At 39.9% G+C, this 17,500-nt stretch overlaps 1 protein-coding gene across 5 annotated transcripts in view; it reads right to left on the minus strand.

The window, feature by feature from the left end:
• The window catches only part of LOC123504193 (angiotensin-converting enzyme-like), a 33,251-nt gene that overhangs the window by 2,611 nt on the left and 13,140 nt on the right, over positions 1–17,500 (minus strand). For 3 of the 5 annotated variants that reach the window (XM_045254564.1, XM_045254553.1, XM_045254545.1), the window contains 3 exons: positions 16,246–16,375; positions 10,838–10,929; positions 6,342–6,571 (listed from right to left, as the gene is read on the minus strand). In XM_045254564.1, the coding sequence (XP_045110499.1) occupies positions 6,342–6,571; positions 10,838–10,929; positions 16,246–16,375 (452 nt within the window). Of the gene's footprint in view, positions 1–5,248; positions 6,572–10,837; positions 10,930–16,245; positions 16,376–17,500 lie in introns of those variants that run through there. The other 2 variants (XM_045254558.1, XM_045254569.1) reach the window with 2 other exon arrangements.

Raw genomic sequence — 17,500 nt, forward strand, 5'->3', positions numbered from 1 at the left:
TGGTGAAGGATTGAGAGTACTGGTTAACTCTTGCATTAGAGAGGTGGACAGAATAGTGGTGAAGGATTGAGAGTACTGGTTAACTCTTGCATTAGAGAGGTGGACAGAATAGTGGTGAAGGATTGAGAGTAATGGTTAACTCTTGCATTAGAGAGGTGGATTGAGAGTACTGGTTAACTCTTGCATTAGAGAGGTGGACAGAATAGTGGTGAAGGATTGAGAGTACTGGTTAACTCTTGCATTAGAGAGGTGGACAGAATAGTGGTGAAGGATTGAGAGTACTGGTTAACTCTTGCATTAGAGAGGTGGACAGAATAGTGGTGAAGGATTGAGAGTACTGGTTAACTCTTGCATTAGAGAGGTGGACAGAATAGTGGTGAAGGATTGAGAGTACTGGTTAACTCTTGCATTAGAGAGGTGGACAGAATAGTGGTGAAGGATTGAGAGTACTGGTTAACTCTTGCATTAGAGAGGTGGACAGAATAGTGGTGAAGGATTGAGAGTACTGGTTAACTCTTGCATTAGAGAGGTGGACAGAATAGTGGTGAAGGATTGAGAGTACTGGTTAACTCTTGCATTAGAGAGGTGGACAGAATAGTGGTGAAGGATTGAGAGTACTGGTTAACTCTTGCATTAGAGAGGTGGACAGAATAGTGGTGAAGGATTGAGAGTACTGGTTAACTCTTGCATTAGAGAGGTGGACAGAATAGTGGTGAAGGATTGAGAGTACTGGTTAACTCTTGCATTAGAGAGGTGGACAGAATAGTGGTGAAGGATTGAGAGTACTGGTTAACTCTTGCATTAGAGAGGTGGACAGAATAGTGGTGAAGGATTGAGAGTACTGGTTAACTCTTGCATTAGAGAGGTGGACAGAATAGTGGTGAAGGATTGAGAGTACTGGTTAACTCTTGCATTAGAGAGGTGGACAGAATAGTGGTGAAGGATTGAGAGTACTGGTTAACTCTTGCATTAGAGAGGTGGACAGAATAGTGGTGAAGGATTGAGAGTACTGGTTAACTCTTGCATTGGAGAGGTGGACAGAATAGTGGTGAAGGATTGAGAGTACTGGTTAACTCTTGCATTAGAGAGGTGGACAGAATAGTGGTGAAGGATTGAGAGTACTGGTTAACTCTTGCATTAGAGAGGTGGACAGAATAGTGGTGAAGGATTGAGAGTACTGGTTAACTCTTGCATTGGAGAGGTGGACAGAATAGTGGTGAAGGATTGAGAGTACTGGTTAACTCTTGCATTAGAGAGGTGGACAGAATAGTGGTGAAGGATTGAGAGTACTGGTTAACTCTTGCATTAGAGAGGTGGACAGAATAGTGGTGAAGGATTGAGAGTACTGGTTAACTCTTGCATTAGAGAGGTGGACAGAATAGTGGTGAAGGATTGAGAGTACTGGTTAACTCTTGCATTAGAGAGGTGGACAGAATAGTGGTGAAGGATTGAGAGTACTGGTTAACTCTTGCATTGGAGAGGTGGACAGAATAGTGGTGAAGGATTGAGAGTACTGGTTAACTCTTGCATTAGAGAGGTGGACAGAATAGTGGTGAAGGATTGAGAGTACTGGTTAACTCTTGCATTAGAGAGGTGGACAGAATAGTGGTGAAGGATTGAGAGTACTGGTTAACTCTTGCATTGGAGAGGTGGACAGAATAGTGGTGAAGGATTGAGAGTACTGGTTAACTCTTGCATTAGAGAGGTGGACAGAATAGTGGTGAAGGATTGAGAGTACTGGTTAACTCTTGCATTAGAGAGGTGGACAGAATAGTGGTGAAGGATTGAGAGTACTGGTTAACTCTTGCATTAGAGAGGTGGACAGAATAGTGGTGAAGGATTGAGAGTACTGGTTAACTCTTGCATTAGAGAGGTGGACAGAATAGTGGTGAAGGATTGAGAGTACTGGTTAACTCTTGCATTAGAGAGGTGGACAGAATAGTGGTGAAGGATTGAGAGTACTGGTTAACTCTTGCATTAGAGAGGTGGACAGAATAGTGGTGAAGGATTGAGAGTACTGGTTAACTCTTGCATTAGAGAGGTGGACAGAATAGTGGTGAAGGATTGAGAGTACTGGTTAACTCTTGCATTAGAGAGGTGGACAGAATAGTGGTGAATTTCCTGATCTTGGTGTTGAGTGGAGTAACAACCCACCTTATGATACCCTATTGTTAAACCTATAGATGATGCCTTCTCTCTCTCTCTCTCTCTCTCTCTCTCTCTCTCTCTCTCTCTCTCTCTCTCTCTCTCTCTCTCTCTCTAATTATTATTTATTTATTTATTAATTTGGTGTTGTTTGTGTCACTTGTAAAATTAATCTGGGGAATAAATTTTTGACTAATTCTCTTTAATTCTTGCATGGAGACTACAATTCCAGTAGGCCTATTTTTCTATTATTATTTTTTTTACCCTCTTACATAAAAAAATAGATAAATAAAACCAAAATAAATGGTTAGGCAGATTTTTTAGTGCTGGGGTCACATTAGATAGATAAATAGATAAATTAATTCAAATCTTATAGGCCTACTATTTATCAGCCTAGAATAATTACTATTTAAACTACAACATTAAAGACTTGCAGAGAAAAAGCCTATTAAATGGTCACCAGTGTGGAAATAGTAGTAGTAGTAGTAGTAGTAGGTTGGTGGTGGTGGTGGTGGTGGTTGCTGTGTTGGGCATTAATTAAGACCATTATTTATTTTTTTTTTCCATTTTTTGTTATTGTTCTGTTATTTATCACAACTATGGCATTTTTAGTAGTATTTCTTCCTTCCTTCCTTCCTTCCTTCCTTCATTCTTTCTATCTCCTTCCTTTCTTCCTTCAGCTATTATTTATTATTATTCTAACATTATTTATTACAACTATGACATTTTTTTTCAGTTCCTTCCTTCCTTCCTTCCTTCCTTCCTTCCTTCTCTCTCTCTCTCTCTCTCTCTTCTATTATTAATTTATTTGATGTTTTTGTATGTTATTTGAGTGAATTAATGTGTGGTGCAGCTTCAAATACAAAATAGGAAAGAATTATGGAGTTTTTGTGATAATAAGGATAATTTAGTCGATATTTGGTCAAGTTTTTAAAGGCCATTAATCTTGTGCCCTCCATACACCCTTGCTAATGTCAATAAAATGGTCTAATGGTACACAAATCTCAAGGTACAAATGTGTCCCAGTACTGAAGGGGTTAAAATAGTGAAGACTGTGGCCATTAATCTTGTGCCCTCCATACACCCTTGCTAATGTCAATAAAATGGTCTAATGGTACACAAATCTCAAGGTACAAATGTGTCCCAGTACTGAAGGGGTTAAAATAGTGAAGACTGTGGCCATTAATCTTGTGCCCTCCATAGACCCTTGCTAATGTCAATAAAATGGTCTAATGGTACACAAATCTCAAGGTAAAGATGTGTCCCAGTACTGAAGGGGTTAAAATAGTGAAGACTGTGGCCATTAATCTTGTGCCCTCCATACACCCTTGCTAATGTCAATAAAATGGTCTAATGGTACACAAATCTCAAGGTAAAAAATGTGTCCCAGTACTGAAGGGGTTAAAATAGTGAAGACTGTAGCCATTAATCTTGTGCCCTCCATAGACCCTTGCTAATGTCAATAAAATGGTCTAATGGTACACAAATCTCAAGGTAAAATGTGTCCCAGTACTGAAGGGGTTAAAATAGTGAAGACTGTGGCCATTAATCTTGTGCCCTCCATAGACCCTTGCTAATGTCAATAAAATGGTCTAATGGTACACAAATCTCAAGGTAAAAATGTGTCCCAGTACTGAAGGGGTTAAAATAGTGAAGACTGTGGCCATTAATCTTGTGCCCTCCATACACCCTTGCTAATGTCAATAAAATGGTCTAATGGTACACAAATCTCAAGGTAAAAATGTGTCCCAGTACTGAAGGGGTTAAAATAGTGAAGACTGTGGCCATTAATCTTGTGCCCTCCATACACCCTTGCTAATGTCAATAAAATGGTCTAATGGTACACAAATCTCAAGGTAAAAATGTGTCCCAGTACTGAAGGGGTTAAAATAGTGAAGACTGTGGCCATTAATCTTGTGCCCTCCATAGACCCTTGCTAATGTCAATAAAATGGTCTAATGGTACACAAATCTCAAGGTAAAATGTGTCCCAGTACTGAAGGGGTTAAAATAGTGAAGACTGTAGCCATTAATCTTGTGCCCTCCATAGACCCTTGCTAATGTCAATAAAATGGTCTAATGGTACACAAATCTCAAGGTAAAATGTGTCCCAGTACTGAAGGGGTTAAAATAGTGAAGACTGTGGCCATTAATCTTGTGCCCTCCATACACCCTTGCTAATGTCAATAAAATGGTCTAATGGTACACAAATCTCAAGGTACAAATGTGTCCCAGTACTGAAGGGGTTAAAATAGTGAAGACTGTGGCCATTAATCTTGTGCCCTCCATAGACCCTTGCTAATGTCAATAAAATGGTCTAATGGTACACAAATCTCAAGGTAAATATGTGTCCCAGTACTGAAGGGGTTAAAATAGTGAAGACTGTGGCCATTAATCTTGTGCCCTCCATAGACCCTTGCTAATGTCAATAAAATGGTCTAATGGTACACAAATCTCAAGGTAAAAATGTGTCCCAGTACTGAAGGGGTTAAAATAGTGAAGACTGTGGCCATTAATCTTGTGCCCTCCATACACCCTTGCTAATGTCAATAAAATGGTCTAATGGTACACAAATCTCAAGGTACAAATGTGTCCCAGTACTGAAGGGGTTAAAATAGTGAAGACTGTGGCCATTAATCTTGTGCCCTCCATACACCCTTGCTAATGTCAATAAAATGGTCTAATGGTACACAAATCTCAAGGTAAAAATGTGTCCCAGTACTGAAGGGGTTAAAATAGTGAAGACTGTGGCCATTAATCTTGTGCCCTCCATAGACCCTTGCTAATGTCAATAAAATGGTCTAATGGTACACAAATCTCAAGGTAAAAATGCGTCCCAGTACTGAAAGAAGACCAAGATTAAAATATGTAAATTATGTATAAAATAAAATAATAATAATGGTGGTGGTGGTGGTGGTGGTGGTGGTGGTGTTTGAATAGTGTAAGGAGGAAGTTGAAATAGTTTGGTTGTGATGAATGGATAGAATAGTAGAAATAGTAGAAATAGTAGAAATGTGATTGAAGTTAGTTTAGTTTATTGAATGTATTAATGTATTAGACAAAATGCAGCAACAAATAAGGAATCACATACACAGACACACAGACAGACAAGATTCATTTATTATTACAAGAACTTAAAGGATTTCTAATATTATTGATTTATTTATTGATTGAAGCTCCGCCGTGCATTAATTAACCACACTGACAACACACAAACATCGTAAATAAACTACTACTACTACTACTAATAATAATAATAACAAATAATAATAATAATGATAAGCAAGCATCATTCCTTTATTTATTTCATTCACATACACAAGAAAGAAAGAAGGAAGAGGAAGAGGAAGAAAGAGAGAGAGAGAGAAAGAGAGCGACAAGCACGGGTCTAAAACAGCATGGCTAGGTTATCATAAGTCAGGGTTGCTTCTCCAAGAATGAGCCGCACCTTGATCTTGATCTTTGTGTGGCTCAGTTACTTATTACCTGTCAATGAAGAAATAAGGTGTGTTTTGTTAGAATAAATAAATGCTGCAGCTTGAAATAAAGTAATTGTGTTAAGTAAAGCTAGGAAATGGAAAATATTAGTTTGTTATGATGATGTTAGTAGCAAAAGATTAATTTTCTCCACAAAGCTCAAGTTAATCACGTTTATTTATATTTTCACACAGTTATTTTTTCTCATTCTTTTTATAATTAACAATTTATCCAAAACTTATGTAAACAAGCTGAGGAATTAACCAGAACGCTTAATTTCGTTTATTGTTCCCCCTATGCGACTCTTTGCTCATTATCCCTTGCATAGTTTTCTCGGCTCATTAATTTTATATTTTCATTTTTTTTTTAAACATTTCTTTATATGCAATTTATTCAAAACTTACCTAAATAAGCCGAAAAATTTCCCAGAACTCTCAATATCACGTAATATCCTCACAATCCGACTCTTGGCTCATTATCCCTTGCATCACTTTCTCGGCTCATTATCTATATTCCCACTTTTTTTTTTTTTTTGCCTTTTTTTTGTGCAATTTATCCAAACCCAACCTGAACGAGCCGAAAAATGTACTAGAACACTAAATTTCGCTTCATCTTCTCCCTATATTATCCTTCATCTCACTTTCCCTTGACTCATTATTTAAATTCCCACATAGTTATTTTTCCACCATCTTTTTAATCAACAATTTATTCCAAGCTTACCCAAACAAGCTGAAGAATTTCCCAGAACACTTAATGCCATCCAATCTTGTCCCCATCCCACTCCTTGCTCACTTTCCTTCGTCTCATTATCCCTTAGTCCTTCAGTCCTTATCCAGTGTTCTAATGGGGCAAAAAACTCCCTTAAGGGCTTAGTACTCATGGTAGAAGACCCTGTGAGGACTTTAAGCACCTCCGGCCAGGGTTTTGAGCTCCCTAATGCCAAACCGGACCTGAAATAAGAGAGAATAATGCTTAGAGACGATATTAAAAGGATAGGACGGCGATTAAGATTAAATAGACGTGTTTTAAGTGTATTTGGGGTAATTTTTTGTGTTTTGGGGTATTCTAAGTGTTCTTGGGGTGTTTTAAGTTTATTTCGTGGTGTCATGTGTTTTTTGGGGTGTTTTAAAGTACATTTTAGTGTTTTGGTGTTTGAGTGTTTTTGTGTGTTTTATGTGTTATTTGAAGGTATTTCTGGTGTTTTTTGGGTGTTTTTAAGTGGTTTTGGGGTGTTTCTGTGTTTTACGGGTATTTTTAGTGTTTTTTGGTGTTTTTAAGTACTTTGGGTGTTTTTAAGTAATGTTTGGATGGTTTGAGTGTTTTTTTGGGGTGTTTTATGTGTTTTGGAGGCATTTTTAGTGCTTTTGTGGTATTTTATGGATATTTTTAGTGTTTATTCGTGGAAACTCGCATCGTTATCGTGAAGACTCGCATCGTTATCGTGAAGACTCGCATCGTTATCGTGAAGACTCGCATCGTTATCGTGGAAACTCGCATCGTTATCGTGAAGACTCGCATCGTTATCGTGAAGACTCGCATCGTTATCGTGAAGACTCGCATCGTTATCGTGAAGACTCGCATCGTTATCGTGGAAACTCGCATCGTTATCGTGGAAACTCGCATCGTTATCGTGGAAACTCGCATCGTTATCGTGAAGACTCGCATCGTTATCGTGGAAACTCGCATCGTTATCGTGAAGACTCGCATCGTTATCGTGAAACTCGCATCGTTATCGTGAAACTCGCATCGTTATCGTGGAAACTCGCATCGTTATCGTGGAAACTCGCATCGTTATCGTGGAAACTCGCATCGTTATCGTGGAAACTCGCATCGTTATCGTGGAAACTCGCATCGTTATCGTGAAACTCGCATCGTTATCGTGAAACTCGCATCGTTATCGTGGAAACTCGCATCGTTATCGTGAAACTCGCATCGTTATCGTGAAACTCGCATCGTTATCGTGAAACTCGCATCGTTATCGTGAATCGTGAAACTCGCATCGTTATCGTGAAACTCGCATCGTTATCGTGTGGAAACTCGCATCTCGTGGAAACTCGCATCGTTATCGTGAAACTCGCATCGTTATCGTGAAACTCGCATCGTTATCGTGAAACTCGCATCGTATCGTGGAAACTCGCATCGTTATCGTCGCATCGTTATCGTGAAGACTTGCATCGTTATCGTGGAAACTCGCATCGTTATCGTGAAGACTCGCATCGTTATCGTGAAGACTCGCATCGTTATCGTGGAAACTCGCATCGTTATCGTGGAAACTCGCATCGTTATCGTGAAGACTCGCATCGTTATCGTGAAGACTCGCATCGTTATCGTGAAGACTCGCATCGTTATCGTGAAGACTCGCATCGTTATCGTGAAGACTCGCATCGTTATCTCCATCACGCACATCAAAATCATCATTATTTATTTATTTATCTAAGTTCGTTTTCATTATTTGTGTTTGCTTAGTACGTAACTTCTATGATGACATGTCCAGGAGTACCAGTCCTCTAAGATAGAAAGTCCAGCCGTGGTACAGTGGACCCCTGCGTGCTTTGGGGTCCGAGTGGTCTCCAAGCGCACTGGTTCGAATCCTGTCCACGGTCCGAGTGTAGGTTGGGCTTTCTCACTCGGGGCAATGGTTCCTTAGCGGGTGGGCTTTGAGATAGGTGCCACAAAAAAGTATTCTCTTTATCCCAGAAATTCCGTTAAAAGCTCACATGTTGGAAATAAATAAATAATAAAAAAAAGGTCAATACTTTTCTGTCACGTCTTGTGTGATATCAGGAGTGAAGAAGCTGTCATATGCCATCATACTTTTATTTCATTTTCTACCATGTGGGGTTTTCACGGGAATTTCTGTGGTAAAGGGGATGTTTTTGTGGTACCTCTATCTCAAAGCCCACCCGCTAGGAAACTGTTGACCTGAGTGAGGAAGCCCAACCTACACTCGGACCGTGGACAGGATTCGAACTTGTGCACTTGGAGACCCCTCGGACCACAAAGCACGCATGGTTCCACTGCACCACGGCGGCGCCTCATCAATGTAAAGCACTGTTAGTCTCTTAGAATTCCACATTTCATTTGAAAGACGCACTGAGAACATTTTCATTGGCGCTGTAATGTTTTCTTTTTTCTTTTTTATTTATTCTGTGGTAAAGGGGATATTTTTGGGGTACCTCCTATCTCAAAGCCCACCCGCTAGGAAACATTTGCCCTGAGTGAGGAAGCCCTACCTACACTCGGACCGTGGACAGGATTCGAACCCGTGTGCTTGGAGACCCCTCGGACCTCAAAGCACGCATGGTTCCACTGTACCACGGCGGCGCCTCATCAATGTAAAGCACTGTTAGTCTCTTACATTTTCATATTTAATTTGAAAGACGCACTGAGAACATTTTCACTGACGCTGTAATGTTTTCTTTTTTCTTTTTTATTTATTCTGTGGTAAAGGGGATGTTTTTTGTGGCATCTCCTATCTCAAAACCCACCCACTAGGAAACATTTGCCCTGAGTGAGGAAGCCCTACCTACACTCGGACCGTGGACAGGATTCGAACCCGTGTGCTTGGAGACCCCTCGGACCTCAAAGCACGCATGGTTCCACTGTACCACGGCGGCGCCTCATCAATGTAAAGCACTGTTAGTCTCTTACATTTTCATATTTAATTTGAAAGACGCACTGAGAACATTTTCACTGACGCTGTAATGTTTTCTTTTTTCTTTTTTATTTATTCTGTGGTAAAGGGGATGTTTTTTGTGGCATCTCCTATCTCAAAACCCACCCACTAGGAAACATTTGCCCTGAGTGAGGAAGCCCTACCTACACTCGGACCGTGGACAGGATTCGAACCCGTGTGCTTGGAGACCCCTCGGACCTCAAAGCATGCAGGGTTTCAGCGCACCACGGCGGCGCCTCATCAATGTAAAGCACTGTTAGTCTCTTACATTTTCATATTTCACTGGAAAGACGCACTGAGAACATTTTCACTGACGCTGTAATGTTTTCTTTTTTCTTTTTTATTTATTCTGGGGTAAAGGGGATACTTTTTGTGGCACCTCCTATCTCAAAACCCACCCGCTAGAAAACTGTTGACCTGAGTGAGGAAGCCCAACCTACACTCGGACCGTGGACAGGATTCGAACTTGTGCACTTGGAGACCCCTCGGATCCCAAAGCACGCATTGTCAGCCTCTAAGTACATTTCACTGCCTCTTGGTTTCGTAACTATTGATGTGTTGGTTATTATTATTATTATTATTATTGTTATCACTATTATCTATATCAACTAACTTTTTTGATAAGTGTATGTATATAAAGCATATTCCATTTAGGCTGCAATGAGTTAATGGAACACGGAGATCACATACCACAGAAGAGCTTGACTGTGGTCGATCACGTTGGCTGCGTAGGTCACATTGCAAAGTAACACCGTTTTCGAGTGTTTTAACCCCTTCAATACCGTGACACATTTTCATATTTATTCATGATTTTGAGCAGAAACTTATGTGGGGGGATTAAGAAAGTGAAGATTCCTGTTATTAATCTTCTGACCTCCATAGACCCTTCCTAATGTCAATAAAATGGTCTAATCACACCCAAAGCTAATGGTGAAAAATACGTGCCAGTACTGAAGAGGTTAAAGCTGTTTCCCTTGTTTGTGGATAATTTGGAAGGTGTTTGGTATATTTTGCGGTGTTTTAGTGTGTTTTAGTGGTATTTTTATTCTAATGACGTGTGTTTGGTACATTTTGTGACGTTCAGAATAAGTGTGTTTTTCAAGGTTTTGCTGTGTTTTTCAATGGTTTAAACTTCGCTTTTCATACTTATTCGTAGTTTTTTGGTGTTTTTCAATGCTATAGAAGGTGTTTTGCATGGTGTTCGGGTGTGTTTGGATGTTTTTAATGCTTTGCCTGGTGTTCTAAATAATTTTCGAAGTGTTGTGGTGCTATGGACAGTGTTTTTAATATATTTCTTTATGTGTTTGTGTGTTCTTGATGTTTTAGTTTTAGTTTTGATAGTTTTTGCATTAATTTGGTATCTTAAATCATTTTCTGGTGAGTTAGTGTATATTTCAGTGCTGTAGATGGTGTTTTTAGTATTCTTGAATGTGTTTCGGTGCTCTGAATGATGTTTTGGTGAGTTTGAGTGCGTTTTTAATGGATTTCTGTGGTGGTGATGTCACGAGCTTGGGATAGAGAGTAGGTCAATATTACTTACGCCAACAGCCTGCCAGCCTTCTCAGAGCCGTGCAGGTCGCAGGTGTGAAGAGGGCCCTGGTGTCCTGCCGCCCTGCACAGCCCCTCCAGGATCTGAGAGAGAGAGAGAGAGAGAGAGAGAGAGAGAGAGAGCATTAGTATGGTGAAAACATCCTTGGAAAACACTAATAACTTCACTTTTAAACTATTAGAACCTTGAAAAACACCAACATCTTCCACTACAACCTTGAAAAACACCAATAACTTCCAAAACACCAATAACTTCCACTACACCCTTGAAAAACACCAATAACTTCCACTACACCCTTGAAAAACACCAATAACTTCCACTACACCCTTGAAAAACACCAATAACTTCCACTACACCCTTGAAAACACCAATAACTTCCACTACACTTGAAAACACCAATAACTTCCACTACCTTGAAAACACCAATAACTTCCACTACACCCTTGAAAACACCAATAACTTCCACTACACCCTTGAAAACACCAATAACTTCCACTACACCCTTGAAAACACCAATAACCACTACACCCTTGAAAACACCAATAACTTCACTACACCCTTGAAAACACCAATAACTTCCACTACACCCTTGAAAACACCAATAACTTCCACTACACCCTTGAAAACACCAATAACTTCCACTACACCCTTGAAAACACCAATAACTTCCACTACACCCTTGAAAACACCAATAACTTCCACTACACCCTTGAAAACACCAATAACTTCCACTACACCCTTGAAAACACCAATAACTTCCACTACACCCTTGAAAACACCAATAACTTCCACTACACCCTTGAAAACACCAATAACTTCCACTACACCTTGAAAACACCAATAACTTCCACTACACCCTTGAAAACACCAATAACTTCCACTACACCCTTGAAAACACCAATAACTTCCACTACACCCTTGAAAACACCAATAACTTCCACTACACCCTTGAAAACACCAATAACTTCCACTACACCCTTGAAAACACCAATAACTTCCACTACACCCTTGAAAACACCAATAACTTCCACTACACCCTTGAAAAACACCAATAACTTCCACTACACCCTTGAAAACACCAATAACTTCCACTACACCCTTGAAAACACCAATAACTTCCACTACACCCTTGAAAACACCAATAACTTCCACTACACCCTTGAAAACACCAATAACTTCCACTACACCCTTGAAAACACCAATAACTTCCACTACACCCTTGAAAACACCAATAACTTCCACTACACCCTTGAAAACACCAATAACTTCCACTACACCCTTGAAAACACCAATAACTTCCACTACACACCAATAACTTCCACTACACCTTGAAAACACCAATAACTTCCACTACACCCTTGAAAACACCAATAACTTCCACTACACCCTTGAAAACACCAATAACTTCCACTACACCCTTGAAAACACCAATAACTTCCACTACACCCTTGAAAACACCAATAACTTCCACTACACCCTTGAAAACACCAATAACTTCCACTACACCCTTGAAAACACCAATAACTTCCACTACACCCTTGAAAACACCAATAACTTCCACTACACCCTTGAAAACACCAATAACTTCCACTACACCCTTGAAAACACCAATAACTTCCACTACACCCTTGAAAACACCAATAACTTCCACTACACCCTTGAAAACACCAATAACTTCCACTACACCCTTGAAAACACCAATAACTTCCACTACACCCTTGAAAACACCAATAACTTCCACTACACCCTTGAAAACACCAATAACTTCCACTACACCCTTGAAAACACCAATAACTTCCACTACACCCTTGAAAACACCAATAACTTCCACTACACCCTTGAAAACACCAATAACTTCCACTACACCCTTGAAAACACCAATAACTTCCACTACACCCTTGAAAACACCAATAACTTCCACTACACCCTTGAAAACACCAATAACTTCCACTACACCCTTGAAAACACCAATAACTTCCACTACACCCTTGAAAACACCAATAACTTCCACTACACCCTTGAAAACACCAATAACTTCCACTACACCCTTGAAAACACCAATAACTTTGAAAACACCAATAACTTCCACTACACCCTTGAAAACACCAATAACTTCCACTACACCCTTGAAAACACCAATAACTTCCACTACACCTTGAAAACACCAATAACTTCCACTACACCCTTGAAAACACCAATAACTTCCACTACACCTTGAAAACACCAATAACTTCCACTACACCTTGAAAACACCAATAACTTCCACTACACCCTTGAAAACACCAATAACTTCCACTACACCCTTGAAAACACCAATAACTTCCACTACACCCTTGAAAACACCAATAACTTCCACTACACCCTTGAAAACACCAATAACTTCCACTACACCCTTGAAAACACCAATAACTTCCACTACACCCTTGAAAACACCAATAACTTCCACTACACCCTTGAAAACCTTGAAAACACCAATAACTTCCACTACACCCTTGAAAACACCAATAACTTCCACTACACCCTTGAAAACACCAATAACTTCCACTACACCCTTGAAAACACCAATAACTTCCACTACACCCTTGAAAACACCAATAACTTCCACTACACCCTTGAAAACACCAATAACTTCCACTACACCCTTGAAAACACCAATAACTTCCACTACACCCTTGAAAACACCAATAACTTCCACTACACCCTTGAAAACACCAATAACTTCCACTACACCCTTGAAAACACCAATAACTTCCACTACACCCTTGAAAACACCAATAACTTCCACTACACCCTTGAAAACACCAATAACTTCCACTACACCCTTGAAAACACCAATAACTTCCACTACACCCTTGAAAACACCAATAACTTCCACTACACCCTTGAAAACACCAATAACTTCCACTACACCCTTGAAAACACCAATAACTTCCACTACACCCTTGAAAACACCAATAACTTCCACTACACCCTTGAAAACACCAATAACTTCCACTACACCCTTGAAAACACCAATAACTTCCACTACACCCTTGAAAACACCAATAACTTCCACTACACCCTTGAAAACACCAATAACTTCCACTACACCCTTGAAAACACCAATAACTTCCACTACACCCTTGAAAACACCAATAACTTCCACTACACCCTTGAAAACACCAATAACTTCCACTACACCCTTGAAAACACCAATAACTTCCACTACACCCTTGAAAACACCAATAACTTCCACTACACCCTTGAAAACACCAATAACTTCCACTACACCCTTGAAAACACCAATAACTTCCACTACACCCTTGAAAACACCAATAACTTCCACTACACCCTTGAAAACACCAATAACTTCCACTACACCCTTGAAAACACCAATAACTTCCACTACACCCTTGAAAACACCAATAACTTCCACTTGAAAACACCAATAACTTCCACTACACCCTTGAAAACACCAATAACTTCCACTACACCCTTGAAAACACCAATAACTTCCACTACACCCTTGAAAACACCAATAACTTCCACTACACCCTTGAAAACACCAATAACTTCCACTACACCCTTGAAAACACCAATAACTTCCACTACACCCTTGAAAACACCAATAACTTCCACTACACCCTTGAAAACACCAATAACTTCCACTACACCCTTGAAAACACCAATAACTTCCACTACACCCTTGAAAACACCAATAACTTCCACTACACCCTTGAAAACACCAATAACTTCACTACACCCTTGAAAACACCAATAACTTCCACTACACCCTTGAAAACACCAATAACTTCCACTACACCCTTGAAAACACCAATAACTTCCACTACACCCTTGAAAACACCAATAACTTCCACTACACCCTTGAAAAAACACCAATAACTTCCACTACACCCTTGAAAACACCAATAACTTCCACTACACCCTTGAAAACACCAATAACTTCCACTACACCCTTGAAAACACCAATAACTTCCACTACACCCTTGAAAACACCAATAACTTCCACTACACCCTTGAAAACACCAATAACTTCCACTACACCCTTGAAAACACCAATAACTTCCACTACACCCTTGAAAACACCAATAACTTCCACTACACCCTTGAAAACACCAATAACTTCCACTACACCCTTGAAAACACCAATAACTTCCACTACACCCTTGAAAACACCAATAACTTCCACTACACCTTGAAAACACCAATAACTTCCACTACACCTTGAAAACACCAATAACTTCCACTACACCCTTGAAAACACCAATAACTTCCACTACACCCTTGAAAACACCAATAACTTCCACTACACCCTTGAAAACACCAATAACTTCCACTACACCCTTGAAAACACCAATAACTTCCACTACACCTTGAAAACACCAATAACTTCCACTACACCTTGAAAACACCAATAACTTCCACTACACCCTTGAAAACACCAATAACTTCCACTACTACCCTTGAAAACACCAATAACTTCCACTACACCCTTGAAAACACCAATAACTTCCACTACACCCTTGAAAACACCAATAACTTCCACTACACCCTTGAAAACACCAATAACTTCCACTACACCCTTGAAAACACCAATAACTTCCACTACACCCTTGAAAACACCAATAACTTCCACTACACCCTTGAAAACACCAATAACTTCCACTACACCCTTGAAAACACCAATAACTTCCACTACACCCTTGAAAAACACCAATAACTTCCACTACACCCTTGAAAACACCAATAACTTCCACTACACCCTTGAAAACACCAATAACTTCCACTACACCCTTGAAAACACCAATAACTTCCACTACACCCTTGAAAACACCAATAACTTCCACTACACCCTTGAAAACACCAATAACTTCCACTACACCCTTGAAAACACCAATAACTTCCACTACACCCTTGAAAACACCAATAACTTCCACTACACCCTTGAAAACACCAATAACTTCCACTACACCCTTGAAAACACCAATAACTTCCACTACACCCTTGAAAAACACCAATAACTTCCACTACACCCTTGAAAAACACCAATAACTTCCACTACACCCTTGAAAAACACCAATAACTTCCACTACACCCTTGAAAAACACCAATAACTTCCACCAGAACCTTGAAAAACACCATTGATTTCCTTTCCAGCTTTTTAAAATTATCTTTGGAACCTTGAAGAAAAAAACACTAATAACTTTGAAAAACGCCAATAACTTCTACTACACCTTGTTTAAACTATTAGAACCTTGAAAACAGCCTTGAAAAAACCCAATAACTTCCATTACACCCTTTCAAAACACCTCACAACTACTATTAACACCACTGAAAACACCCAATAACCCCCACCACGACCACCACGAGCAGCACAACCTTCCCCTACCACCGCTTACTTGAAACTGAAGGATGGTTCTGGTGAAATATCGGATCATGTCATAGTTATTTGCAACGTGGAATAGCGCAGGAGGGTCTAGGTCCTTGTCCGTCCTGGGAACTGGCGGCTTCACTCCAGCGTACTCCAGCCTGTGTGTGGAGGAGTGGAGGAGTGGAGGGAGTGCAGAAAAGTGGAGCAAACATGTGGAGGGAGTTTGATACATGTAGGTGGAAGAGAAATGGATAAAAACTATACTTAAATCCTTCAGTACTGGGACACATTTTTACCTTGTGATTTGTGTACCATTAGACCATTTTATTGACATTAGCAAGAGTCTATGGAGGGCACAAGATTAATGGCCACAGTCTTCACTATTCTAACTCCCTAAATAAGTTTCTGAAGCTGTATAAAATCACCAAATAGTCACCAGAATGAATATGGAAACACGTCATGCAGCTGAAGGGGTTAAAATAGTGAAGACTGTGGCCATTAATCTTGTGCCCTCCATACACCCTTGCTAATGTCAATAAAATGGTCTAATGGTACACAAATCTCAAGGTAAAAATGTGTCCCAGTACTGAAGGGGTTAAAATAGTGAAGACTGTGGCCATTAATCTTGTGCCCTCCATACACCCTTGTTAATGTCAATAAAATGGTCTAATGGTACACAAATCTCAAGGCAAAAATGTGTCCCAGTACTGAAGGGGTTAAAATAGTGAAGACTGTGGCCATTAATCTTGTGCCCTCCATAGACCCTTGCTAATGTCAATAAAATGGTCTAATGGTACACAAATCTCAAGGTAAAATGTGTCCCAGTACTGAAGGGGTTAAAATAGTGAAGACTGTGGCCATTAATCTTGTGCCCTCCATACACCCTTGCTAATGTCAATAAAATGGTCTAATGGTACACAAATCTCAAGGTAAAATGTGTCCCAGTACTGAAGGGGTTAAAATAGTGAAGACTGTGGCCATTAATCTTGTGCCCTCCATACACCCTTGCTAATGTCAATAAAATGGTCTAATGGTACACAAATCTCAAGGTAAAAATGTGTCCCAGTACTGAAGGGGTTAAAATAGTGAAGACTGTGGCCATTAATCTTGTGCCCTCCATAGACCCTTGCTAATGTCAATAAAATGGTCTAATGGTACACAAATCTCAAGGTAAAAATGTGTCCCAGTACTGAAGAGGTTAACACAAAACACACTTACCAATCACCTTTGCCAACACACCAGCAGGAACACTCTAGCAAAACTTGAGTGCCGAGGAGATCACA

Source organism: Portunus trituberculatus, chromosome 2, assembly GCF_017591435.1.
Source record: "Portunus trituberculatus isolate SZX2019 chromosome 2, ASM1759143v1, whole genome shotgun sequence".
Lineage (NCBI taxonomy): Eukaryota > Metazoa > Arthropoda > Malacostraca > Decapoda > Portunidae > Portunus > Portunus trituberculatus.